Consider the following 25882-nt stretch of genomic DNA (forward strand, 5'->3'; position numbering starts at 1 on the left):
TGGCGCCAAGCGAGGGAAAACTGACGCACGTAAGCTAAGACACGATTGGTTGATTTCTCAGTCCTGATTGACATGTTGGCTCTTGTTGGTCAAATTAACCAACTAACTCGCACAAGTTTTTTTTTAACAAGATGGCAGATTTTCTAGCTTTAAAAATTTAGTTACGATTGTCTTTTAATTATGAGGCCAAAAACAAAAAAAACTTTTTCAGTTCGGGCTTTTTATCTTTTAAAAAAGCCCAAAGGGTTGATAATTTTGGAAAGAACAAAAACACAGTCTGCTAAAGCGTAACATCCGATTTCATAGACATAAGCTGCTAGGAACATTGCTACTCTCTTGGAAAGATACGTACACTCAGTGTAGCTTTACATTTTCTATAGCATTGCACTTTTTACGAGGCTAAGTTCTAACATTTTGCAGAGGAACAATTTTGGTTTTCAAAACTTAATATCTAATTTTTCACTGTACCTTCAATTCCTATATGTTGGGAGCTAGACTGAAATCCAGTTGACACATATGTTCTTTCGCCATCTTTAAAAACCTCCACTTGCTCGTCACGAATTTCCCATAATACGCACACGTGGTGCCACGTGTTATCTGTCACGCCCATTGGAATTTTCCTGGGATGAATAAAAAATAGATAAACATACGTGCCAAGGTTAGCGTAAATGATGTTTCAGTAACAATACAAGTTGTTCTATGATGAGTAGAGGAGTAAGGGTATATAGGAAAACCCCACAGAATGAACGTTTGCCAGTGCGCCTTTTGCAACCAATGGTCACATGGTACAAAATCCTCAAGCTGGATGGCAAGTTGTGACATACAAACAAGGAAAAGTCAAGCTTGACTAAATTTTGTGTTTTTGCCTTTATTTTAGTTGAACTTTTATTTTATTATAACGCTATTTTTTACTTGAGAAACCGTTATATAATTACTTGACTGGTTGAAGTCGCTATGGTTTTGAGGCTGCCGCATTCTTTTGCAATATAGCATGTAGGATTTTGTACCATGTGACCTGTTGTTGCAAATAAATGGCCTTTTATGACATAACAACTAATAAATCCAAATGGTAAAAATTTGGTTTTAGTTAGAGACATTTTTACTTCGACCGTTAAAAAACAGTGCAATCAATGACCAGTTCCCTCTACGAAACGTGCGTGCAGCGAATCATGGTAAGTTGTATTCATCATCTTGGACTGGAGAATACAATGACCAAACAACGGTATGTAATTACCTTCTGGTATTCTCCAGCTTAAATACAAAAGTATTGTTACGACAATAGACTGCCAGCACCAATGTTTCATTTTGTTCAGTTGCGATTTTGTATTCAATGAAGAAGCCATTGTATTCTGTCTTCAACCAGAAACAGAGAGTGAAACCCACGTGAAGAGGTGAGACGTCAGAGAATGACACGTAGCCGAGGTCGACGTTGGGAAGGTGGATTTCATAGTTACCTCGGTCAATGATTCCTAAAAAGACAAAACGATGGAAACAAGTGGGCTCACAAAATGCTAATGGGGTATGTCAGCTTAGGTGAAATGGGGATCTCTTAATAATAAGGAGGTGTCGATTTTTTAAACTCAAATGGGCCCAACGTTTTCCAGTTGATATCATTGTTTCATTCAGATTCAACCCAACGGGAGAATACTCACAAAGTCAGTTTTATTCGAATTGGTAGAAAAATACGATTGTAAGTGCAAAAAAATTAAGCGGTCTTATCGAGACTCCTTGCGTTCAAACATTTTTAGCTCTGGTCTAAACGGACAAAAGCAGTAAAGGAAAAAAGAGAAAAGAAGGGTGGCAAGGTAAAAACACGACGCTTGGGCGACGACATGTCACCATCAAATGCAAATTATTACAAGATTGGTAACGTTATATATGGAAACATAAAGTGTGAAACTACATTAGTTATGAACATTCTTTTGTTTTCCATACCTCATTTTATGCGATTGTAGTTTCATCTTGTAATAATTTCCATTTGATAATGGTGACGTCTTCACCGAAACGTCATATTTTCATATCGCCACTGTTTATTCTAAAATGTTTCACGAAACTTCCGTCATTCACTATCTAAGATGGATGACGTTTCGTTACACTACAACAGGAGGTAAATGCGCAGTAAACATGTACAGAAACAATTAGCGCGAACGTCAGTACTGTGTTAAAATCTTGAGGTACCCCAGTTAATAATACTGAGTCCGTCTTCGAATGAGTGGTTTCTACTGTATGTCACACTATAACCTACCACGCCCATTAGAGTCACCAGCATCACCTTTATCATTTTCGTCATCATCATTATCGCTACCATCAGCACCGCCATGATCCTGATACTCCTGATCAAGCTCTTGGTATTTTATTCTCTTCCAACCGTGGACGCTTTTCCATCCACACCAGTCCACAGATATATCACAAGGACCAACATCTAAAGTGGAGATGTGGAAATGTGAAGTGGAAATCCTTAAGTTTCTATGTATAACAATTAGATTACGAGCTCGAGATTTCTATCATGCATAGAAATTGAGGGCTGATAATAAGGTTGCTTTAGTATAACTCTACCAGTCGTTTAAAACGTTATCTAAATCCTCTTCACAGGTACTTCGAAAACGCCAAGAAGCGGCCGCCATTTTGGTAACAACCACACCTGCTAGGCTACTCACTATCTACAAGAGAATAGGTAGCGAGTAGCGTAGCCAATCAGAGAACGGAATTCGTGATAGAACGCTAGTAGATTTATACTTAGTAGTTACGGATCTTCTGATAAAAGGAAAACTGGAAAACATCGACAAAATGCGGGCTGACGGACCATTTGTATCCTGGATGCCGGTATGCAACCTTTCTCAAGTGCGCGAAGAGATAGAAAGACACGCGAATCTATGTCTTTCTAGACACGAGAATGGCTGAGAACTTCGTCAGCGGCTCAAGATCTCTAAAGTCTCTAAACAATATCTCGGAAGTGAAACGAGGTCTTTCGGTACTGTTTTGGTATATAGTCAAAGGTTTTATTTCTAATCTAGAGTACCTTTACAACCATACAGCTCCACCCTCATGGATATGGCACCATACCATGCTACTGGTCGAAAACGAATATACCGTGTCCTGATTGCCGGAATTAGTTCATGATATACAACAGTGTTCTCGTCTGTGTTTCCATCAAATTCCTAAGCACATAAAATGGAGATGAGAAGGATGTAATCAGTTAGCGACACAGGAAATTCGAAAAACAATTTCTGAGTTCTCCCAGTGGAGGTGGAACCTATGACCTTCAGTACACTGATCAGACGCTCTACCACTACAGGAGACCCATGGAAACTGGACAATGTAACTAGGTTCGAATGTGATAAACTTGCCGCATACTGCTAGGATAGTACGATTAATAATATTTCTGTGGTTATGTGAAGTATTTTAGGAAAGGAACGATTACAAAATTATAGAACTGGTCAGCGGAATATCGCTATTATTATTTCCTCTCTAAAGCAAATTTAATCAAAATGAAAGGGTTTAATGACTACACCCAGGTCAAGTATGACTTCTCTGAAATTCCCTTGTCTGTATATTTATGAAAATGGCCTTCCTTTTAAAAGCATATTCCTTTCAAAACATGGCAAAGAAAACAGAACCTCGGTTAAGGCTGTGGAGTAGGTCTTTTTTACCTTATCTGCAGTTTCTCCTCCTTCCCTGTAGTACTGGAAGTTCACTCCATCGCTACTGTACTGCAGTCTGTACTTGGTTATATACTGATACTTGAAAGCATTCCTTCCCTGCGTTGCTACACCTGTCACTTCATTGTACTGACTGACCAGGTCAATCTGCAGCCACTGGTAAGCATCACTTCTGGCAGCTGACCAGGATCCCTGCTTATCTCCAGACTTTTTGAAGTGTAGTCTGCCCTGGAAGGGAGCATGATGTTCATCCCATTGCGTAGAAGCAGTAATTTGTCCGTCAAGGATTGCACCGTTTTCCATGCCGAGAGCTTCTTGACATGCTAATGGGGATGTGGAATCAAAAGAGCAATAATTATTAGGGCGTGACTATGAAGAAACGTACTGCATGCGAGCTATTTGATTCTGGTATATCTCTTGAGAGAGGTTTCTAGCTAGTCTTACCTTTACCAGGATTCACAGGAATTTGTTGGCAAGGCTGTTTGGAGAACGAAACGTCGTCGATGGCGAGAGATGGTCCCAAAGAAAATTTGCTCGTACCCACAAAACGGATCTGGAACGTGTTACATAAAAAAATGTTAACCTCATCTCACGGCTAAGAAAACTATTTCGAGCTTCTTAAAACAGTCACGGCAAAATATTAATCATACTGATATTCCTGTTTGACTTGGAATAACATACAAGTCATATAATAGCATTGAATTAGAAACTTTTATTGTGAGTCTCAAAAATCAATTATTTGGCTTTCTGTACACAATGCGGACCTACAAAGCCAGATGACATTGTTACGCAAAATGTACAATGACCAGTCACGTTGCGTAACAACTTCTTACCGAACACCGTACACTTAAATCAACTTCAAATGGAAAAAAAAATTGTTTGACAAGTTAATTTGGCTCAATTGAGAATAACTTTAAAATGTTTTCAATAAGGTAATGACCATGAAAGGAGAAAGAGATGGAATACCTGTACGTTAGTAAAATTCCCTGGTAAAGGCATCTGTATATATCGCACTGAATGTGTCACTTTATTCGTAAAGAGTAGCAGCCGAGTCTGGTTCGTAGTCTTTTCATCTAGTATCACTATTAACGTTGCCTTAAACCAGCCTGCATCAATGTGATCATGGACACGGATCAAGTACCAGAAACGTAAGCACTTCCATTCGTAATTATGGGTATTGAAGACAGGAGACGAGAGAAAAGAAGCTGAATCAGACGCTCCCGCTGGAAGGGAAACGTATCCACCTAACAATAGAATTTAATAGTCAGCGAACTTTTGTCAGTTTTGGGTAACCATGTATAATAAAGTGAGGCGCGGTGGCCTCATGGTTAGTTTGCTCCTATCTGGATCGAGCGGTCCGGGTTCGAGCCCTGGCAGGGGACATTGTGCTGTGTTCTTGGGTAAGACACTTTACTTTCAGAGTGTCACTCTCCACCCAGGTGTACAACCAAATTTAATGCTGGGGCTAACCCTGCAATAGACTAGAATCCCATTCAGGGGGGAGCAGAACTGACTTCTTGTCGCCTCATGCTACAGAAATCAGGATAAGGTCTGTCCTGGTCGGCCACTTGGCTCGTACGCAGACTTTACCTTATGTAAAATAAAAACTCGTTTTTCCAGTAAAGCGAACTTCTTTGTTGTTCCGAGTACAGTCAAAGCTGAAAGTATGATCCTATCGCATTATCGAAGGATTAGGCTATTGAAGGCAGTACCCCTTCCCCCGGGCATCAATCTACTTTCTCAAAGTCACTAATATGACCGTGACTGCCATTGGATATATGATCTTAATTAGCATCGTTTTTAACCTGGAGATTGCGTAAGCAATCTATAGCAGGGGTTTCAATAAAAGACGGTTACCGGCGGTCTACCGCCGCCTGTAGGACCTCTTACCGCCGTCTGTTTGGATTTCATTAATGAAAATAAAAATGATATTAATAAAAAAAAGCAAATGCAACAACAACGGCGACCACTGAAATTTTTAAATGCTATGAAAAAGCGCGCAAACTAAAAGTTCCAAAGAAATAGCATACATGTTGTTTGTAGTCGCCGATCAGTGTTATCACTGTTCATCTCAGGATACCTAAGACATCTGAATGATTTAATAATATGATTTAATTTTTCATTATTTTATGATCATTGAATAACTTAATAATGAACCGTGGGAGAATCAATGAAAAGTTGAAAATGAGGTTTGGTTTTGTAAGAATATTAGTAGAAAGAATTTTGTTGTAAAGTTTATCTCATTTCATTTTTTCTGAAGAGTTAAAAATCAGTTTGTTGCCTTGTTGGTACATTTGAAAGAGTAGCAGAGAAGTTGTATTTGTTTTAAGAGAGGACTTCAAAGAAATTACTGCCTAAGTGGATATCAAGTGTCACTGAGAGATATCTGCCTAGAAAGGTATTCAAAATGCACCTCTTTGCATCAAAAAATTATTAGTTTGTCAAAAAAAAAAATCCTGCTTTGTGGTCAATAAAAATATCCATCAACAGCACGTTTTTTGATGCCCAAAACGCTGGAAATCGTATTTTCGAGCTTCTAGATTTCAAATTTTTCTGGGGAAGCATGCCCCCAGACCCCCTAGGGAAAAGGGGCCTTGCGGCCCCTTTAGTGGTCACAGCCGCCTATTACACCTTCAGTGGCCGCTTGTAACTAATGTTATTGAAACCCCTGCTATAGGGTTTTAGTGGTGGTACAGATTATGCAAATGATATGCAAATGTTGTCCTTCCATCATCTGTAAGCTTTTTGGAGTAATTCCGCTGACCAGTAGATAAAGCTCCTGAAATCACTGTATTAGTCAATATTGCAGGCACGTGTATCGTTTTTACTAGGTCTAGCTGCGATTGTTACACTAAAAATGTAAATTTGTTTTGTTTGCTTACTGGGTATAGTTCACTTAACATTTCTATTACAATTCTAATCTCAAATTAAGATAAGGATAACTCTAATTGGCTTTTGTAATACGCATTGGGAGCGTTTTTGATCTTGCTGGAAGCTGCTATTGTAAATTTCCGCTCCGAAGTTTGAAATTTAGCAACGATTGACAAGAGGCAATCCTCTCTACATATTGACTGTACTACTACTGGAGGGTTGAGCTCCTGAAATTAAATTTCGGAAATCAAAGCGAACAGTATCGCTGAGGCCACTGCATTTGTCGAAAAAGTCTCTAAGAAGGAACACCGCAGTCTTGCGAGCCTCTAAAAGGCTCATGATTACGCCAGGTTATAAGTTTCAACGGCGGGCATGGAATCCACTGAGATGAAATCGTACTCAGAGGACAAACTCACATGAGTCGCATTGGAAGAGGAACCCCGCATAGCGGGAGCGAGGAGAACTAGACACTTAACTTCAATAACTAAAATGCAATCCGAGCATTAAACTTTTCCCCACAGAAAAAAAGTTTTGGGCTTTTTCAAGCTGATACACTTTGACACTTGAATAGGCTGATGAGCTATCATATCGCAGTCACAAAACAGCTCTCGCGAAAAGCTTTGTATGTCTATTTATAGTAGATTTAATCATCGCAACACGATCACATGTGTACAGTTTGATTTTGAGGCGATTTGAATCAACAAAAAAATCGATTCGCGCTACAATATTACGCCGAATTTAACTGGGAAAAAGATCAAATAGGACTTCTCTGTTCCCTGTGTACTAGCCACACTGAAAGTATCCGAGAAGTGTGCAGTTTAATAGACTATATGCGGCGTATTTGTAAGCTAATTCGCGTATTTGCTAGCTAATTTGAGATAAGGGTAAAGTACTCTGTATCTTTCCCCCCTTGAAGCAAGGGTTTCTTACATGTTACTATAGCCTGCGTAACAAGCGTTCCCATATGAAGAGCTTTTCCGCATTCTGGCCGCGCGTAAATTGGACCGAGAGCAAAAACTCGACGAAGCAGGGGGTGGTGTTAGCTACTTCGCATATTTGTTAGTCAATTTGAGATAAGGCTGAAGTACTTTGTATGTTTTTCCCTTTAAGCAAGGTTTCTTACGTGTTACTATGGTTAGCACCCATGTTCCAATCTAGTGGACCTGAGTTAGATTCTGGAGTTCGACGGTTTTTTTTTCCGTTTGTTGTTTTAAGTCACTGGTCTTTTTTCTTTTCTTGTTCAACCCTTTTTTTAGGTGAAGGACATCCACAAGTAGCTACATGTACTTATTTCAAGCTTGGAACCGATAAGAACACGGTTTTTGACGTTACGCGACCTTGCTGTTTCGTACAACCGACCTCAAATTGCATCCGATGGTTTAGATGTTGTGCGTTTGTAATTCAAAATAAAAAAAAAAACTCGATTTCTCTGAAGATCCTTTGCAGCTACCCTGCGAGCAGAGTCGCTTCGATCTTATTCGCAACCTATTTGCTTTCGATCTAACGGGGCTGAGTCGCAGCTTACGCTTTCGTCCTCAGGCGGGAAGAAAAATATGTTGGGCGAAGCGATGAGAAGTTTACGAGGTAGAGTGGCTCAATCAAGAATGAGTACTCCATTGGAGAAATGCAGCTCATGTAGTGAAGGTTTGACTGTTCTTGTACTTCATGTAGTATGCACGAAAAGCCGTACATATCAATCATCATCCACTGGGAAATCGACGGGTTTGCTCATGGAGCACTTTGATTTAATAAAGGGGTAAAACGCTGCCTCTCGTGTTTGTCAATTACTTGAAAAAGTATTATTTTCCAATAGAGCTATATAGTTATATATACAACAACAAAGAAGAAAATGACTGAAGAAATTCGAAAAGAAATATATAATTGGTTTGTTTCCCAACCTCGCCTGTATCGAATAATACTCAGAGATCTTTAACAATCCTTTCAGATAATTTCTTGTTTATATTTAAATCTCCTGATGAGTAACGGAAGTAGAAAGGAAAGAATCATTTTCAGTGATGTGAACTGGCCCTCTATCACCCGGTATATCATCAACTGGGTATCAAGGCCATACTACCTCCCAGACACAATCTATAACACATCTTACCCCGTTTCCCTAATCCCGCCTGATAAGAACGAAGGACCCATTCCTCGTCTGCTTTCCAGTCGCACATATTTTCTTCAAAATAACAGTCTGGCCTTGCTGATGATAAAGAAAGAAAAGATTGTTTCTTAGCGATCTAATTCAGTAATTTACAAATGTCTAGTAAAATAGCCTGTTTGATGGTCTGATTTGATAAGGGAGCAGTGCAAAATGCAGCGAGAGAAAAGCAGTCTATTTTCCTCTCACCGTTCTTCGCGCTGTTGTCCAGCTAACCGAATGTGTGAAACAAATACTAGGGTATTTAACCTTGATCCACGAGAAGTGTTTTATAGTTTTCTAGGACGTTTACAAGAGAGAACAGGAAGAAAGTTAAATAAGCTGTCTGTTGATAGGTTCCGCGGGTACGGGGAAAGTTCCTAAATGAGTGGGGAGCACAATTCTTATGCACCCAAAAACCCTCTGTTTTTAGGGTATGCTCTGCCTTTAAGACCCTGTTGTTTATAAACATAACTGGACCACTCTAAAAGCTGTGTAAGTCCTCATTTTATTAATCATGGATTTCAGGCTTGGTAGATCGAGCTTTCAGGTTGTTGTTGTTATTGTTTCGAGGATCATGGCAGGGAATGCTCTCTGATTTAGGAAGATTTTACTGAATCAACGCTCAGTTGTACAACACGTAACAAGTTGCCTTGCAATGGCAGGAAGCCTTCGAAAGCCTCGTAAACCCAATACCAACGTTCTTGCTTACTTTGTTTTATAATCGTTTCACAAATTCCGTCCAATATCGTCAAATCATCAACTGCAACATCACCTTTACTTCCATCGCCAACTGTTCCTTCTAGTACAAACTAACAAAAAAATACGAAAGTATGTTAGTTCTAAAACGCAACAGAAACTTTCCTTTATTTATAACCTCCTCATAATCAAATAATGAAAAGTAAGAAGGATAAAAGATGAAAGTGCTTAATACATGGTCCCGATTTAAGCTCTCTGTTTTTGGATTTCATTGAGTCTTAAACAAAATATGAAAACTTACTTTATATAAACTTGGTCTATTCAGGGCCGTCTGTCCAAATCTCCAGCGGTTTCCTTGATCTCCTGACAGCCTCCAGACGGGAGTTTCTGATTGGTTAGTTTTGACATAAATGTTTAGATTTCCGATATCTGAGCCGTGCATGTGATACCAAAACTGAACACAAACTGTTTCATTGGCTTCTATCCAGCCACTTAACAACCTCGCCTTTTCTCCTGGGTTTCTTTTAGAAGCTTCAATGAAAATGTAAGAGCCTGAAAAAGAAATGTATAGTAGTTATAAAAATGTTACTTATTAGCAGGAAATTAAAGGCAGAACGTTTCTCGCCTACCTCTGCTACTTATGACGCGGCATTGCCGCTGTGTTGTCACAGTCTAAGTTTGTACCCAGAATTTCGTCTTTATTTTGAACTGATTGGTGATTTGATCTAAGTACATAAAGCTCATCAATCAGAGGAATGCTTGTCTGCTTAGCGAATCATTTTGGTTCCCACGCGTGCTACCAGTTTCATGTTTTATGTCCAAGGTCTGATTACTTTTTTAAATTCAGTCAGTATGCATAATGATAGACTCATATTTGCCTTGGTTTAAATTGATGGTTACTGAACTCACCGCTGCTAACTTCCCTAATTACAGTTTTATTCACTTCTGACTTCTCTTACCATCCTTATTAAGCGACGTGTGATCGTAACTCGGTCCAGTACTTTCCGTTGGCGTCTGGCCTGAGCCCACAGTCCAGTGGAACGTGGCATTCTTATCAGCTTTCAGTCCACAAAGTCCACTTTCGAAATTACAATGACCTTTTGAAACCACGATAAGTGGAAAAATATATAATAAGATAACGAACAAAGAAATTGATGCTGGAACGTTCAAACGTTTAAAAGATTCCTGAAACGAAACTTTCAAGACGCAAGCCCTTCGTTTCCTTGTTTGTCAATAATAAAATTGACGTTTATAAACAAACAAGTAGTTACAAAAGATTCCCATTGAATACATGTTCTTGTTTCTAAAAGAGTAAATGTCATGCTGAACTGAATACACAGCTTAGTCAGCGAGTAAGTTTTGCTTTAACCATACCTCTGAAAGATCTACATCTTTTTTGCACGCTTGTATTTTTAGAGGTACATGCTAAATCATCTAGATGGCATTTGCCAGAGCCTGGGAAACCAACAAATTAACGAAAATTATATGAGCACAACCAAAGAAGATGAAACGCGAGATGTCTATAGGGATTAAAGCTAAAAGCGACAACAACTAAGAAACAGATAGGAGAACTGAGAAATGAAAAGAAGTGAGGGGAAAACGAAAAAATAGAGACACGAAAAATGAAATCACAAGAAAACAAAACTGAACAAGAAGAAATGTCGAAGATAAGAAACGAAACAGTTATGCTGACTTTTATGAAACGAACCACGAACTGCACGCCATTACCTCCCGTTTCACGCTACAGGGAAAATTCGCGATTTTAAGGGGTGAAGCCGAAAACCGTATATCTAACGGAGATCCCACTCGACTCTACTAAATTAAAAAGTCTACGAACGTAACTCACCACATACAGAAGGCGTATTAGTTCCGTCCCTGCAGAAAGCTGTCTGAGTACATGTTTTTGACCACGAAATGCAAGACCCATCAACACACCGATATCTAGAGCCGCACCGATTCCCTGAAAAGTTAATTATGTACGCGGTGTATTTAAAAGAAAAAAATCAACCAAGGTAAAACTTCACTAGCATATAACTCACACGTAGCTCATATGTGGCAACAAAAATTAATCAGCAGACGCGGAGTTCGAGAAAAAAATTGGACATTCAAACCTTTGTATAGAGCGAGCATGTAAAGAGAAACGTCCATATTATCACACTTGTTCTTCGTATAGATTTTCAACATTGCACGACTCACGTTGGCCATTGGAGCTCGCTGTATTTTTTGTCTCTTCCAATACAGAGGCCTCTAGCTTTCTCAGTGATATTAACTGAAGAACGAAATTGAACCCAACATGCCAAGCTTTGCTGATTAAAAACAGAGTTGATAGAGCAGATTGGTAATAACGCCCGACAAAGTTCTTTGTTGTATGTTATTGTTCAAGACTGATTTGGCTTTGACGTGCGCATAACAAAATATAGTTGTTCACTTCTGACTGAGAAACTTACCAATAGGAACGTTTCGGTTACGTAGTCCAAATGTAGTGTATGAGCACAAAAAGGTTGTACACGGTCGTAGACCTTCCAACATAAATCTTGTCATCTTTGTTTCCTTCTGTTCTTACCAAGCCCGTCTATTAACTATGGTTAAAATGAAAACAAATAATAACTTACGGCAATTTTTTTCGTCGTCTCCATTGGAACAGTCATTTGTTCCATCGCACACGGATGTTGCCAGGAGGCATCCTCCCTCTTTACAGTTGAACATGCTGGAAGGGCATTCACAGTTGTCCTCATCTGAACCATCTTTACACGCAAAGTCGCTATCACATAACAGATTCTTCTTGACACATTCGCCATTATTGCATGTAAACTTGTCGTCGCTGCACTTGAAACCTGAAAAAAGGAGTTGCAAAGAATGTTTTCACTCATGTGTCCAGCAGGCATACAAATTTATTGGAACAAAAGAAAGTGTTTACATAAGAAAAGTGTTCAACTCCCTCAGGATTAGCTTGCGACACCAACTTGGCCACCGTTTCATTGTTTTGGGACACCAATATAGCTGTTGTGACGTCATTTGAATATACTCTATTGAGGTCATTCCACTGAAATAGAACCTGCACTGAGATTTTTGTCAAACTTTGCCTATTGACTGTTTATATTGTAGGAACTTAAATTTGGAAATAAAAATGAGGGGTCCCCATGTTCGTTTAGGAACAACAGCACCTTTTTTATACCATATAAATCCTTACAATAGCACCATGATTATAGTCACGATTGCTTGCTAAATTCACGTTTCCGACGATTGTTTCTTGCTCAACACTAAGAATTGGCTCATATTTATTTTACATGGAGACATTTATTACTTAATTCAACACAACAGAAAAAAATGATAGGTCCCCGTGCTCGTTTTCGAGAAAATGACGATTTACCTCTATGGCGAGGTCCAGCCGCAAAGAAAAAGCCACCATTTTTTAATGCCTTAGTCATGTCATACAGATGGTTAAGCGAGTAGAAAGAAAATAGGCCAGAAACAAGTGGGCAGTCTGTTTCTGAAGGACTTGTCTTTGCATGATCAAGATAAGCAAAACGTAATAGAGAAGCAGAAATAACCTGGCTCAGCAAAGTAAGGTCTCAAGGGGCAATTCTCGGTTGTAATGATGACGTCATCAATCGCTACGTTGATCTTCTTATCAACAAAGCCTTGTCCCTCAAAGATAACCTACAGAAACGGGAAAAAAGATTTTACAGTTAGTTAACCTCGCTGTAAATCACTTAGAGATATTAAATGATAAGGAATACAAGTGGGCCCTCTGAATGGCAATAACAAGCATACATCAAAATATCTTTAAACCCAAAAGAACTGATGGCCAAGTCTTAAAACAAAACAAAGAAACATACAAACAAACTATCAATCACAACATCTACATTCACACCTTCCTTTACAAGTGAATATATGAAAGATCACATATTTGAACTGCGAAGAAAGATATGAAGACGTGATTGATCATTGCAGTTATATACATAAGTTAAGTAGTTTTTAAATTAAAGCCTGAAAAGAAATTTATGCTTGAACGCGATTCGAATCCATGACCTCAGCGATACCGGTGCAATGCTCTACCAACTGAGCTATCAAGTCAACTGGGTTTTATTACTGACCAGTTCCCAGATGGCTTGATAGGTCAGTTGGTAGAGCACTGCGCCGGTATCGCTGAGGTCATGGGTTCGAATCCCGTTCAAGCTTGAATTTTGTTCAGGCTTCAATTCAACAGTTGCTTAGGTTGTGTAGATATCTGTGGTGATCAGTCATGTCTTCATAACCTTCCTTTACGTTAATGTATTTTCTTTTTCTCAGTGCTATTGCTATTGAATGCGAAAACATACAAACTTTTTCAACGTTAACTACCAATGAGTAACTGTTTGAACCTGAATTCCCTTGGCGCCTGACCAAGCCACTTGAGCTGCTGACCACTTCTCACCGTGGTTTCCGACCAACTGCCACACTAGCACCAGCTCTTCCCGATTTGGTTCTCGAAGGAAAATCTTCAAGGTGGACTTTGATTGAGTAGGCATGAGGTAATTAAACCGCAAACACAAACCTACGGATTGATGGAATGGTTTCCACGGTAACAACGGACCTTCCAACTTTGCTTTGAAGGAGTCACCAATATAGGCAAAGTGACCTGAAAGAAGAAAATATTTTTCTCCAAACATATGTTGTCTTAACATGGGCTCTGTTCGATGGTTTTGGAAAAGAAACCCATTTTAAAAACTCCGTTCGAAGCCGTCAAATGTAGTCTGTAGTTAACTTAGACTTAGGGGGGATAGGCTATTTCCATTTCCCCTGGGTGGGGCGCCTGCCAATCTCTGTTTAACCCCCCCCCCTTGCTCCCCCAGATTCTGGTCAGGATATCACAACTCATTTATTTTCCTGGGTAGAGCTCATTAGAACGACTACACAAAACACCTGAAACGGAAACTGGCGATCCCGAGTCCACAGCGCTGACCATTAGGCCACCTCAACCACGAAGTATCAGAGTATAATTTCCACTTACCTGGAAATTTAACCAATGTTTTATTATTTGACAATTTCCAATTTTCCTCGTTGTCACCGAGACTGGTCCAACCGCAATATTCTGATTTGAAGTAGCACTCTTTTATCACCACAGCTGATAGAAAAAAGAAAATAACGTTTGCGTCCCATCTCAAAGAAAATTACAAAGCAAAAAAAAATATATAAAATTCACCTCGAAGATGAAGATGCCCTAAAACTCTCTCGCTCACAGTTTGTTCTGAATTGTTGACAAATGAATAACTGACCTGCGACCAAAAGAACAATTAGTCCCAATTATTTTGAGCATTTTCCGAGCATTGCGATTGGTTGACAAGTGTGAGAAAAATTGTGTTTTGTAATCATTAACTATGTAAGGAACTAATTTACAAAAGACAGGGGCGTAGCCAGGATTTTTCAAAGGGGGGATCACACTGTGTCAAAGTGAGGGTACTCGCCAGATTGTCATGTTGTTTTCGCCACCTGAAAGAGAATTGGACCTAAAATTATCTGTTCTGTGACCACTGACCTTGACTGCAAAATTGTCAGGTTGTCTGTCCGTGTTAAAAGTAGCCGTGAATGATGTATTCACACAGGAGAAGTTAAGCGCTGAATTAATTGTCACATTTTGTCCAAGGGTTGAGATGTTCAGTTCCAGCGGGCAATCCGGACAATATACACCTTGACAGCAGAACCTGTAATAACCTGTTTTGCAAGGAACGGAAAACCTGTATTAAGCGGACACCCTTGGGACACTCACTAGTGTCCGCTTAATTAAGGGTGTCCGCTCTAAACAAGTTCTAATATCTTGTGCAATAATAGTTAATCATCAACCCTTTGGTAACAGAGCGTAACACAGTGTAAGATCAAAGACTGCTCATAGCACAATGTCCAGTCAGTCAATGTATCAAACTGAAATAATCCACTTAGCTTCAAAACGACATTACTGAGCAATAGTCAAAGGAGTTTGAGCTGAACTCGTAAAAGCAAAAAGCCCTTGAAGCGTCTGCTTATTGCAGGTTTTATGCAACAAAATGGCTCAATATTAGTGTCTGCCTCCTCTTAAATGAGGTGTCCGCTGGAAGCAGGTTTATTTTACAGTAATTGTGGGAAGTAAGTTTTGGGACTCGAGTTGGTGTCCACTTAATGGAGGGTGCCTGCTTAATATGGGATCCGCTTAATACAGGTTTCACTGTAGAGTAAATTTGAAAGCTTCGTTAGTGACAGATATATACTTCTACGCAATGGATTCTTGTAACTTCGCTCAGATTCCACCAATGAGTGTTTTACATTTATTTTATTAATTTCTTACGCAATTGTCGGATAAGGCTGGTGAAACCAACCTGAGATGTGTAAATTTGAACCAACAAAGGCAGATAACGACGTTTTGGGATGCTGTAGTGTCACTTCCAATTTACGCGTTCCTGTTGACGATTCAGAATTCAATTCAGATTAGTCAGTTATGGCAAGAAAGAATATTTACGTCTGCGCTAAGAACCTGTGTTATCACACTTATCTAAGTTTCGATACAGCTACAAATCAACATGTATTTCATGTTGAATCGCAACAAAACATTGCCGCTCAAATCAAGCTAAAAGGTATCCTTTGCAACAGAAGGTTAAATAGCTGGAAAAGAAAACCGAATTTTTAGGGAAAGGTCATCTCCTCAAGAAGAATGTCGCTTCATAGATAGTTCTGTTAATAGAAGCTAATTGAAAGCTTTGAACAAAATATTTTTTGCTACCTTAGCTTCCTGAAGAACAGTGAGATAACATTTACCTACTTGTAATAACTTTTTTGAAGTTCTGTTGGTAAAGTACAAGAAAGTCAGCGCCGATTTCTGGCAATTCTCAAATACTCATGAGAAATGAACAAAACCTTAGACGCTCTATCTTTTATTGAAGATTTCTTGCAGCAGCGAAATTTTAATCGCTAGTGTCAGTATCTCAGTTCAAAGTAAGTAAGTAGGAAGAATGCCAAAAGATTCATTTGATGTGTGACACAATATAAAAAACAAGGTTGAAAAAGTTAATTGAAGTGTCAAACAGTTCGTGTAACATGTACGTTTCAGGTTTGGCCCTTCTTCAGTATGTTGAAAACAAAGCACGTTACCTGGTTTAGTCCTGAACAGTCTCGTTCCAGAGATAGGCTGTTCATATTTTCCACTGGGTGTGCGCATGCCCACAGATATGTGGTCGTTGCCCGTTCCTTCCCTCATAAAGGCCTCCATTCGATAAATGCGACATTTGTCGAAAAATACAGACTGTGATGTTTGCTCTGCGTACCTTTAAAGGCAAGACTGGATAAGTGATCAAGGCAAAGGTTACAAGTCCAAGAACATGAATGTCCAGGGATCAAAAAAGTGCAGTCACGTCACCGGAAAAAAAAGTAGATTTTCCTGCCGGGCAGGTAAATATTAATTTCTCATTAGCTCATTTGCCTAATGGGCAAGGACCCAGGCAAGTGGAAGGCCAAATAAATAAATAAATAAATAACTAAATAAATAAATAAAAGTATAACAAGACTTGCACTGGGCAAGCAAAATTTGAATGCTGCCTGTCAGAAGGGCAAATTGGAATTCGAGATATTTTCGAGCCCTGTTTATCTCCCTGTTATGCTCACCTGTCCCACTCTTGATAAGATGTAAACCTTTCGACAGAAATGATTGGTTGTTTGGTCACAATTTCCTCAGCTTCCCTGTCTTCTTTTTCAATGCCACCTTCAATAACATCGTGCTTCCATAACTCACAGAATTCATCGCATGACAGGTAAAACGTGTAATTTCCGCTTTCAGGAACCTGCAAAATGATTTGTACTTTACTAATTTTTAAATAATTAGTCCTGGGTGTACTGATACAATATTTAGAGTCACGGGACCTGTCACGAAATCAGATTAACGTGACTTGTTGTCATTTTATACCAACGCGACGCCTCATAAAATTGATAGTCACGAGAATTGTTACGCAACTGGTGACAAAATTTCAATTGACGGGACTCATCATGAAATTTAAAATCACACGACTTGCTAGACATGAAATTACAACTTGAGATCAGGTTTCTAACAACAGAAATGAAAGGAGAGGATTTAGTCTCCTCTCCTAACCACACTGCTAACCATTCCCTTTGGAGACAAACATACCTTTATAGCCTATATAAGGGAGTACCTCTGGGGAAAATGATGTTTTACCTGTAAGTAGCTTGTCAGTCGCTGAACGTACTTTGTTCCCACATTGACTGGTGCATCGAAATCCCGCAGAACGATCTGGCTCTGACTTTTGCCTTTAAACGCAGGATTCTCCCGCATAGTTGGTGATTTTTTGGAGTCGTAATCTACGTTATACCACCCTTCACGTAAAACACCCTGCGCCTCTTCAGAAAATTCTACAGTGAAAGCGAAGTTAAGTGTGAGACAACTCCGGAGTAAATATCAGTTGTATAAATCTCAGTTGTAACAAAAATGCAGTAATCATTTAGACGAAGAATTGAAAGAATCTTGACCAGTCACATACAAGAGTAGAAACAACTTGCTCATGTAATTTAATGTAGTTACTCCTTTACTTTTCCTTTAGAGAGAGGGCAAGAACTACAGACTAGAGTCATGCAAGCCAAACGATGTCAAGTTTACCGTGACTTACCAATTGCTCCAACAACAACTTGGCAGAGAACTAGCGTGACATTATTTCCAGTCAACGTGACTATCACGAAACGTCCGCGCGCTGGTGGAGAGCAGTGTACTTTGTGGGTTAATAATATTCCATACTGCACCGATTGTGTACAAGTTGGGTCAGAACCGGTTTTACTGCTAGATACAGTAACGTTGATCATTCCTTTGTCACGTGAACAGCAGTCGATTTTATCAGTGATTTCAACAGATTCAACATACAGTGATTTTTCAAACGTTACTTCCCACCAAGGATTGAACTCCTAAAATGACAAAGGAAAACAATTACGCGCAAGCATTAAGAAAGATGAAACAAATCAACTGACAGGCAGACAGACAGACAGGCAGGCAGAAAACATTTCAACTAAACCACGTATTTTTGATTCAAAGATCAGTTATTTCCTCAGTTATTTACTCTATTTGCTCTATGCTTGAACATTATCTAATAGACTATTTCACAGTTGTCTGCTCAGTGACCTGGCCTTTGAATGGCAATGAGGCTGCAGGTAACCTTGGTTTGATTAAGACCTCACCGCTTTTGTTGTGTAAATCAAGTTGTTCTTATGCTGACTAGATGGTGTTTAAATGAGAAAAGCGGAGAGGTCTGTATCAAAACAAGGTTACCTCCAGCCTCGCTTGCGTTCATAGGCCAGGTAACTAAGCACACAACTGCTGAAAATGGCATATTTCAGTATATGGCCCACTTCACTTGGAAGACCAGAGGCGACCAACACCTCTCACGATGTATCGTAAGTAGAAGGATAATCATTAAACTGGCAACTCTTTCGTTATTAAGTTTGATTAATTCCTTACCTTTTGTGAACGAAAACAAGTGGTGTAGGATCTATCAATGGCCAGAGAGGGGTAATGAGGTAACAGAACACTTGAACTTTGCGTCAAAATATGGTGTGACAGTGAATTTACTAGCAAAAAAATAAACAAGACGGAAAAGGAAATGGCAAGCAATACTTATAATCCTCCGCCTCCCACTAATCTACAAGCGGAGTGAACCAAGCTAGAAAGCAACGCATAATATGCAGTCAGGTAAACTACAGACACTAAAGGTTGTAACCTCCATGGTAGTTAAGAGAGTTATTGCTGAAATTTCTTCCGCCGAGAGTTACCTTGAGCTGTCTCGGGCCCGGGTTTCGGGCTTCTGAGGCCTTGGGTCTCGAGTTCTTTGTAGGTTGTGAGAAAAAGGTTGAAAAGGTATAAAAGTGATCAATATTTAGAAGACTGCTACTAGGAAAAGAGCATTAATTCGCTATATTTTATGTCGCTCTGACATTTAATGATATGTCAAAACTTCGCTGAGAGACTAGAGCTGAACTTCAAACAAAAACAAGTTAACCACAGCTGTGATCACACAAACAACCTTGGGTAAGGCAGTCAGAGTTAACAACTCAAATGACTTAAACCAAAGTCAAATCACAGCTTGCTTTAGAATCAGACTTTATAACTGAAATAAGGTAGTATCTGCATTCCGATTGCTAACGTACGTAAAAGATCTTTCATAAATGGGCGGCCTTGCTGAGCAAAGACCAAAGTAATAATTAATTGACTTTGAATTCAATTACCTAAATGAAAGCTCTCTAACTTACCGAGCTTTTTCTGGCACAGTGGGTACATCGTTAGCCGACAGTCAACGTTTTTTATCCCCGACGAACCAGCCGATAGCACAGCACAACTCTGGATTCCATGGTAAGCAGAAGGGTATCCCGACAGCCATAGAGAGTTATTAAATGGACTGCCATCTATCCACACCCAGTTGTCCTGTGCCAGGAGGCCAAAGTGCAAATGCTCCGGCTTAGGTCTCATTTCTTCTAGCAGGTTGGTAAATGCATACCTCAAACCTTCCCGAGATATCTTGGCTAAGGTCCCTCCTTCAATACTGCACTGTCCCAGAGCATCTTTCCACGTCAGTATGTTCTTGGTATTAATCGAGAAGCAACCGCCGTGGAATGCAAAATAGCCGTGACTACACGTTAAAGGTGCTGGAGAAACATACATAATGATGTGTTAAGAAGTGTATACTTTTTTTACCATACACAGTGATCAACTTGTAAAATTTTACTGTCCATGTGATGCAAAATCATCAAATTGATACTCAGACGAACTATTCTTTTGGTGTCATCGTGTTCTAGTTGAAGATCACCGAAAGCAACATTGGTGGCAGTTATTCTGCAGGCTTTCTTTGGAGAGCTGACGTACTATTTCCTTGCAGGAGGTTTTAGAAATAGTACCATGAAGACATTTTGGAATACTACAGGATTTATGGAGGCCTAAATTGACATATAGTTGGCGGTTTGTGATGAAGATCTCTTAGTTACAGAAAGAGGCGTAAAATGTACCAAGAACGCAAAAAACAAGCCATGAACAGTCGATGCTGGCAGTTGACCTGCACAGCTTTACAGGCTCTATTTCCACTCTTAGCTCTCTCGTTAATGTCGATTAATGTGTAGCTCGTTCGTTCTTACTTAATACAGCACACTTACCAGTTTGATTGCACCTTGTTTTAACCTTGATAATTTGATCCACCGACAATGCCTGATCATAAACTTGTAAGCAGGAGATCCTCCCACGAAAGTACACCTTCTGTTTCTTCATCGCACCAATTCTAACACTGGAATACGTTGCTAGCTCCATTTTTACTTTGATATACTTCAGCACGACAGTGTTGTTATTGACGAAAATAGACGCGACACCTGTATGGTAGTCGTACGTGGTTCCAATAAAGTTCCAGGAATGTGCTTGTAAAACGTTTTTCTTAAATAGCAGATAACTAGACAGCGTCTTCCTGTCGACGTATCTCACTTTGACACCCAAGCTTGAATGAGAAACCTGCAACGATAAGCCATAATACTTGTTTGGCAGTTCATGCGTGTAAATTGGGCCATTGGAGTTGTCAAGATGAACCCATGCGAAAATACCAATCGAGAACCTTGTGTCCAGTTGTCCGCTTTTTCTAAGTTTTACATGGCTCCTATTGATACCACTAAAGTAGAAGGAACCATTTGGATTTCCATGAGGACCTGGTGCAAATTTGATGTTATTAGGAACAGCTTTGATGGCTCCATTTGGACTCCTGTCCACAGTTCCATTGGTGCCACTCAGTGAAAAGAGAGCTACGGGCAGAGAAACATCTGGGAATATAAACAACAACAACAACACATTATTAGCTTCTAAAATGCTTCTGAACAAAATCGTATTCCTTTTAATTTTGAATTTGGTTAACAAATAAAGAAGCCTCGACTGTGCTCTGTTCTGTTGTAAAGCACGCAGGAAGCGGTAGAGCACGAAAGAAGTGTAGGGGAAAACACGAGACGTAGTGGAGTATTTTTCCCAACTTCTTGAGTGCTTTACCGCTTCTTAAGTGCTTTACACCAAAACGGAGCACAGTCGAGGCTTCTTTATTTGTGTTATGATAAAAAATCCAATAATCTCCCCACGCATTCGGCTGAATTTTCAAATCAAACTTTATTTTCCAAACGAATAAAAGTTTCGTCAGCCGTGCTCTGTTCTCTGATAAAGCACGCTAAAATAAGCCAATCACAATCCTTGTTAGAATTGTTCAAATAACTCGATTGGCTAACGAAGCGAAAGCTGTCAATCACAAACTGGACTTCAGCTAAGCTTTAAGAACGATATGATGCCTTCAAAGTTCGCTTTTTAGTTAATTTTGAAATAAGAATCTAAACGCATGTAAAGGTTTGTAGTCCAGAGGAATCTGGCCGTATTGCTCATGAAAACGTGCACTTTTCCAATGAAAATTTCGAAAGCAGGAGGTCAAAGCTTGCGGACGAAAATGCGAAATGCTGAGTTGAATTTGAAAGGAGCTACATGCAGTTATTTACGGCTTGCAGCCGCTTGCAGCAAGATTGCCCGAACTAGCGTAAAAGTTAGAAAGGCTAAACTGCTCCCACTCGTTCTACTCCGACCACAGAAGAGAATATCAGAGCAAGCTTTAAACTGACCACTCGTCGGCTCACTTCGCTGAGGGCACTAGAGAACGAGCGTTACTACACTGTATGTAAGTGTTGTTTTGAGCAATTGAGCATTTTTACAAAAATAAAGCTTCTATCACAAACAGATACAGCTCAATTGTTGTTTTCTGTCGCTGTTTTACTTCTTAAGTATAATTTCCGCCTTCGTAACAAATGTAATGTCTTTTATCGACGCACTGGTTAGGTTGAGAATTTGTTTATTTCGCTACATGTTTTGTCGGCGGGAATCTAACAAAACTTCTTATTTTAGTACAGTTTTCACACTACTGTTGCTAATAATGGTCTCTGCGAGCCATATTTACTGTAGACATAGAGCTCGTTTCTATTGCGTTTGTCTGAGTCACAGGGGATGTTTAATTTGGGTCAAATTTGTCAAAATTCCGAAGCAAAAATTTGAAAGCCAGCTTACGGTCATCAACCCGTTCTCTGTTCTCTGATAAAGCACGCTGTTTCAGCCAATCAGAGCGCGCGTTATATGGAAACTTTATTATAATAGTAATTAAATACCTTCACGGGTAAAAAGTGATCTTGCCTATTGATTTTCTGATTGTTAAATTGGACACCTGGCGTACTAAGTATGTCCTTATGGAAAAATGGGCAAGCAGTTAAAGGAAGTCGTTTCCCCTACTTTCGCTAATTAGAGAGAGACAAGGTGTCAACAGTTTTTTTGGAACGGTAAGTAAAGAAAATGCGGGGTCTTTATTGAAATGAAATGTTTCAGAAAGGTCTGGGGTTAAATTTGATATAAAAAATTCTCTCCTAGAAAAAGCCCGCTAGCCATAGCTAAAGAGCGAAATAAACAAAATTCAGCTTCAACTGGCTATTTGCATGATCGGGACGAGGACATTAACTCGAGACTTTTAAGAACAAACCCAGTAATATAACAGCATGATAGAGTACTTGAAACCGTGACCACCATTTACCTTATTCCAAAATGGCCGTCATTTTATTGTTCCTTTGTTTGTTTGCAAATTAGCCCTTGTTGCCTCGTTCAAGGGAAAATATTCTTTTGAATTTCGAGTTTAAGAACGAGGCAACAAGTGGTAATTTGAAGGCAAACAAAAGAACACTAAAATGGGGGCCATTTTGGAATAAGGTGTATTACAAGACCAGCGCCCTTATCCTCTTGGCCACCCTTGGGTCCCTTCCTCCTTATAACGCAGCAATACCTAGTGAGCATACCTAACGGCTGCTGACAGATGTATCCCTTTCGGCTGGTACATGGTATATCATTCCATCGCCATCCATACCCTTTCCAGTTAGAATCCCATCTAATAGCATTCAAAAATGCGCCGCATTTGCCGTCATCACTGGGCTCGTTTGGACCCCATTGATTCGGTGTATTATTGGACACAAAGCTCCCGTCTGACCAAATCCACTTCAACTGTCCACTTAACCCAAGGTAAAAGTCGCGGTCATCAAGGTTTAGCATTCCTCTCTGATAAGCAAGGTCTTGCACAGTTCTGGCGTCATTAACAACGGCGAGTTCAGCACCGTAAAAGTGACATCTGGTTCGTGCGTCGCCCCATTGCCGAGAATATAGAACATAAAACAGATGACACGATTTGTTGGCTTTGTACCAACCGGGCTCGCAACCATTAGATGGCAGGCTGCCTGCAAAGCAAAATACCTTCAACTTTCAAAAGTAAGCTCCCAAAATCTCAAGAATCTCTAAAAAGTAGGGTATTCCCACCCTGATAGGGATGGTTAGATTTCCGTTTTATTACTATTATTATTATTATTATTATTATTATTATTATAATTATATATTAACAGTATTTACGTTACCTTTACAATACTTACATATACTTACAATACAATGGAGTACGAGAAAAGAAAAACATATAGTTATGTTAACTACTATAACTTGCGAAACGTTGAGCTACATCCTACAAACTACAAAGAAAAGTAAAATACAGCTCTAAGTTACAAACTTCTTGTCAATTAAAGGTTTCCATTTATTGTAGTAACGTTCAGGTGAATTGGTCCTCGTTGATATTTGTTTTTCGATTTTAGCTTTGTTTATCACTATTGTTGGATAAGTACTAAAATACAAAGGTTCTTCATTAATACTACAACAGTATATATAATATTTCGCAAGTAGTAAGAGGTGATTAGTTTCCACTTTTAATTATTAAGTTTCCTCCGATATTGGACAAAATGCTCACCCGCATATATCCCAAAATTAAGCCAGCGAAACAAATCCTTAGACAAAACTAAACCGACGGCTTATTTTTGGAATTTCTGGGTAGTACATGGCGACATGAAAATTCCTAGAATTAATTTAGTAATTGGTATTTTTTTTTCGTAGCTTTGATGTTTATACGAAGATAAAGTGTTTCCAAGCTGAAAAACGTACCGTGAATCATATTAAATGGCTTTATATTCGTTTAAAAATAACCCCTGTTCCACATCGTGATAGACGTTTCGTGCAGCAAGAAAAGTTTATAAACTTGTATAGTTGTTAATGCCGTTTTTGCTATTGTTTTCCTACCTGGTTTAGTGACATCCAAGGCATAAAAAGAGAACACGATTTTTCTCGCACAGCAGTTATCATTCGTGTAGTCGCCAACACTAATCATCTGCCGATAGGGACTCCTGTTTATCAAATTAATCTTCCTGGAATTGTTTCCAGCTCCGCGTAGAACAACAACATCTAGAGGAAAGTTTCCAGTGTTAGAGAGATCCAAATAGGATGTGACGAGACTTGGTCTGCTGTACAATCCAGAGTAGATAAAGTATGGTCTCTCTTTCGGATTTCCACTCGGATGCTCGAGAGTGAATCGAAACTCTTCCGAGTATCGACTGTGATCGAAGGGCAGCGAAGAAAGTCGGAAGCCTCGACCCATGTATGAGGACACGTAAAAGGTTGTTACGACTGCAAGTGAAAGATTCGTTCATATCAATTGAATTAAAGAGAGCACTTCATACAATATAACTTATCTCGTACTAATTAAACTGCTAAGAAAGGGAACAGTTCAGAAACTTGGACTAGCCTGGAAAGATATGTTTTTTCCTTAGGAAAATACATGTTCTGTTTCATGACTTGCAGTAAGATAACAGCATGTTTATAAATCATCACTTCTGAAAGAGCAGATCGCAGCTATTGTACACATAAAGTTCTCAAACTCATCAATAATTCATCAAGTTTAAACAAAGGAAATCATGACCGTGACGGTCTTTGGATATCTGATCTTAATTAGCATAGATTTTTACGATTTTATTTCTCCGTTTTCCCCTTAGTTTTAGTTTCGATTGAGAAGATATATCAAACACTCAAGACAGTGGTTGACCACATTTCCAAACACCTCGAAGTTCGTCAAAAATATTCCGCTGCGTGTCGTATTTTCAACTCTCTTCTCGGTGTTTGGAAATGTGGTCAAACACGGTCTTCCGTGTTTGACATATTACTTCAACATTGAAAAAGCGCAATTATCTGTAATCGCTAACAAATTGACTGTAATAGTTAACATTGCTTGCAAGTACAATATCTGTAATCAATTCTATGTTGAATGTTTCCTCATCAGAATCACAAAATTGAAACGTTTATTTGACCGAAAGGAACAATTTTACCCACCAGAAGGGCCATAAACACATACTTTCAACGATTTGCAAATACCTAGAGTAGTAGATCTATTTTCAGCGTGTCAATACCTTTTTGTTGACAAGTTCCTTTCTGGAAAGAAAAGTCGTCCAATGCAGCATCTCCAAGATAACTTCTGCCTCTAATACCATAGATAATTACCTAAACAAATTCAATGACATGTGCGCGAAATATCGTCAAAGTATAAAGTTATGATTAATTACAGACAAATTGCAGTCGATGATGGTAATAAAAATAGACAACCTACTGACCCGCACC

General features: G+C 39.3%; 1 protein-coding gene across 1 annotated transcript in view; it reads right to left on the reverse strand.

Annotated features, from left to right (window-relative positions):
• The window catches only part of LOC145478288 (MAM and LDL-receptor class A domain-containing protein 2-like), a 53740-nt gene that overhangs the window by 19163 nt on the left and 8695 nt on the right, over positions 1–25882 (reverse strand). Inside the window, exons 10-39 of the mRNA XM_081456253.1 lie at positions 25675–25765; positions 24515–24898; positions 23203–23634; positions 20512–21159; positions 19618–20010; positions 18830–18939; positions 17991–18279; positions 17543–17736; positions 16978–17153; positions 16468–16640; positions 15699–15779; positions 14885–15060; positions 14552–14624; positions 14360–14473; positions 13731–13987; positions 12918–13026; positions 11979–12200; positions 11213–11326; positions 10741–10821; positions 10326–10463; positions 9668–9918; positions 9380–9479; positions 8635–8730; positions 4626–4903; positions 4104–4212; positions 3651–3982; positions 3020–3158; positions 2246–2422; positions 1235–1469; positions 469–620 (exon numbers count right to left, since the gene is read on the reverse strand). Of these exons, the coding sequence (XP_081312379.1) occupies positions 469–620; positions 1235–1469; positions 2246–2422; positions 3020–3158; positions 3651–3982; positions 4104–4212; positions 4626–4903; positions 8635–8730; positions 9380–9479; positions 9668–9918; positions 10326–10463; positions 10741–10821; positions 11213–11326; positions 11979–12200; positions 12918–13026; positions 13731–13987; positions 14360–14473; positions 14552–14624; positions 14885–15060; positions 15699–15779; positions 16468–16640; positions 16978–17153; positions 17543–17736; positions 17991–18279; positions 18830–18939; positions 19618–20010; positions 20512–21159; positions 23203–23634; positions 24515–24898; positions 25675–25765 (6124 nt within the window). The remainder of the gene's footprint in view (positions 1–468; positions 621–1234; positions 1470–2245; positions 2423–3019; positions 3159–3650; positions 3983–4103; positions 4213–4625; positions 4904–8634; positions 8731–9379; positions 9480–9667; positions 9919–10325; positions 10464–10740; positions 10822–11212; positions 11327–11978; positions 12201–12917; positions 13027–13730; positions 13988–14359; positions 14474–14551; positions 14625–14884; positions 15061–15698; positions 15780–16467; positions 16641–16977; positions 17154–17542; positions 17737–17990; positions 18280–18829; positions 18940–19617; positions 20011–20511; positions 21160–23202; positions 23635–24514; positions 24899–25674; positions 25766–25882) is intronic.

This window comes from Orbicella franksi, chromosome 1 (assembly GCF_964199315.1).
Source record: "Orbicella franksi chromosome 1, jaOrbFran1.1, whole genome shotgun sequence".
Classification (NCBI taxonomy): domain Eukaryota; kingdom Metazoa; phylum Cnidaria; class Anthozoa; order Scleractinia; family Merulinidae; genus Orbicella; species Orbicella franksi.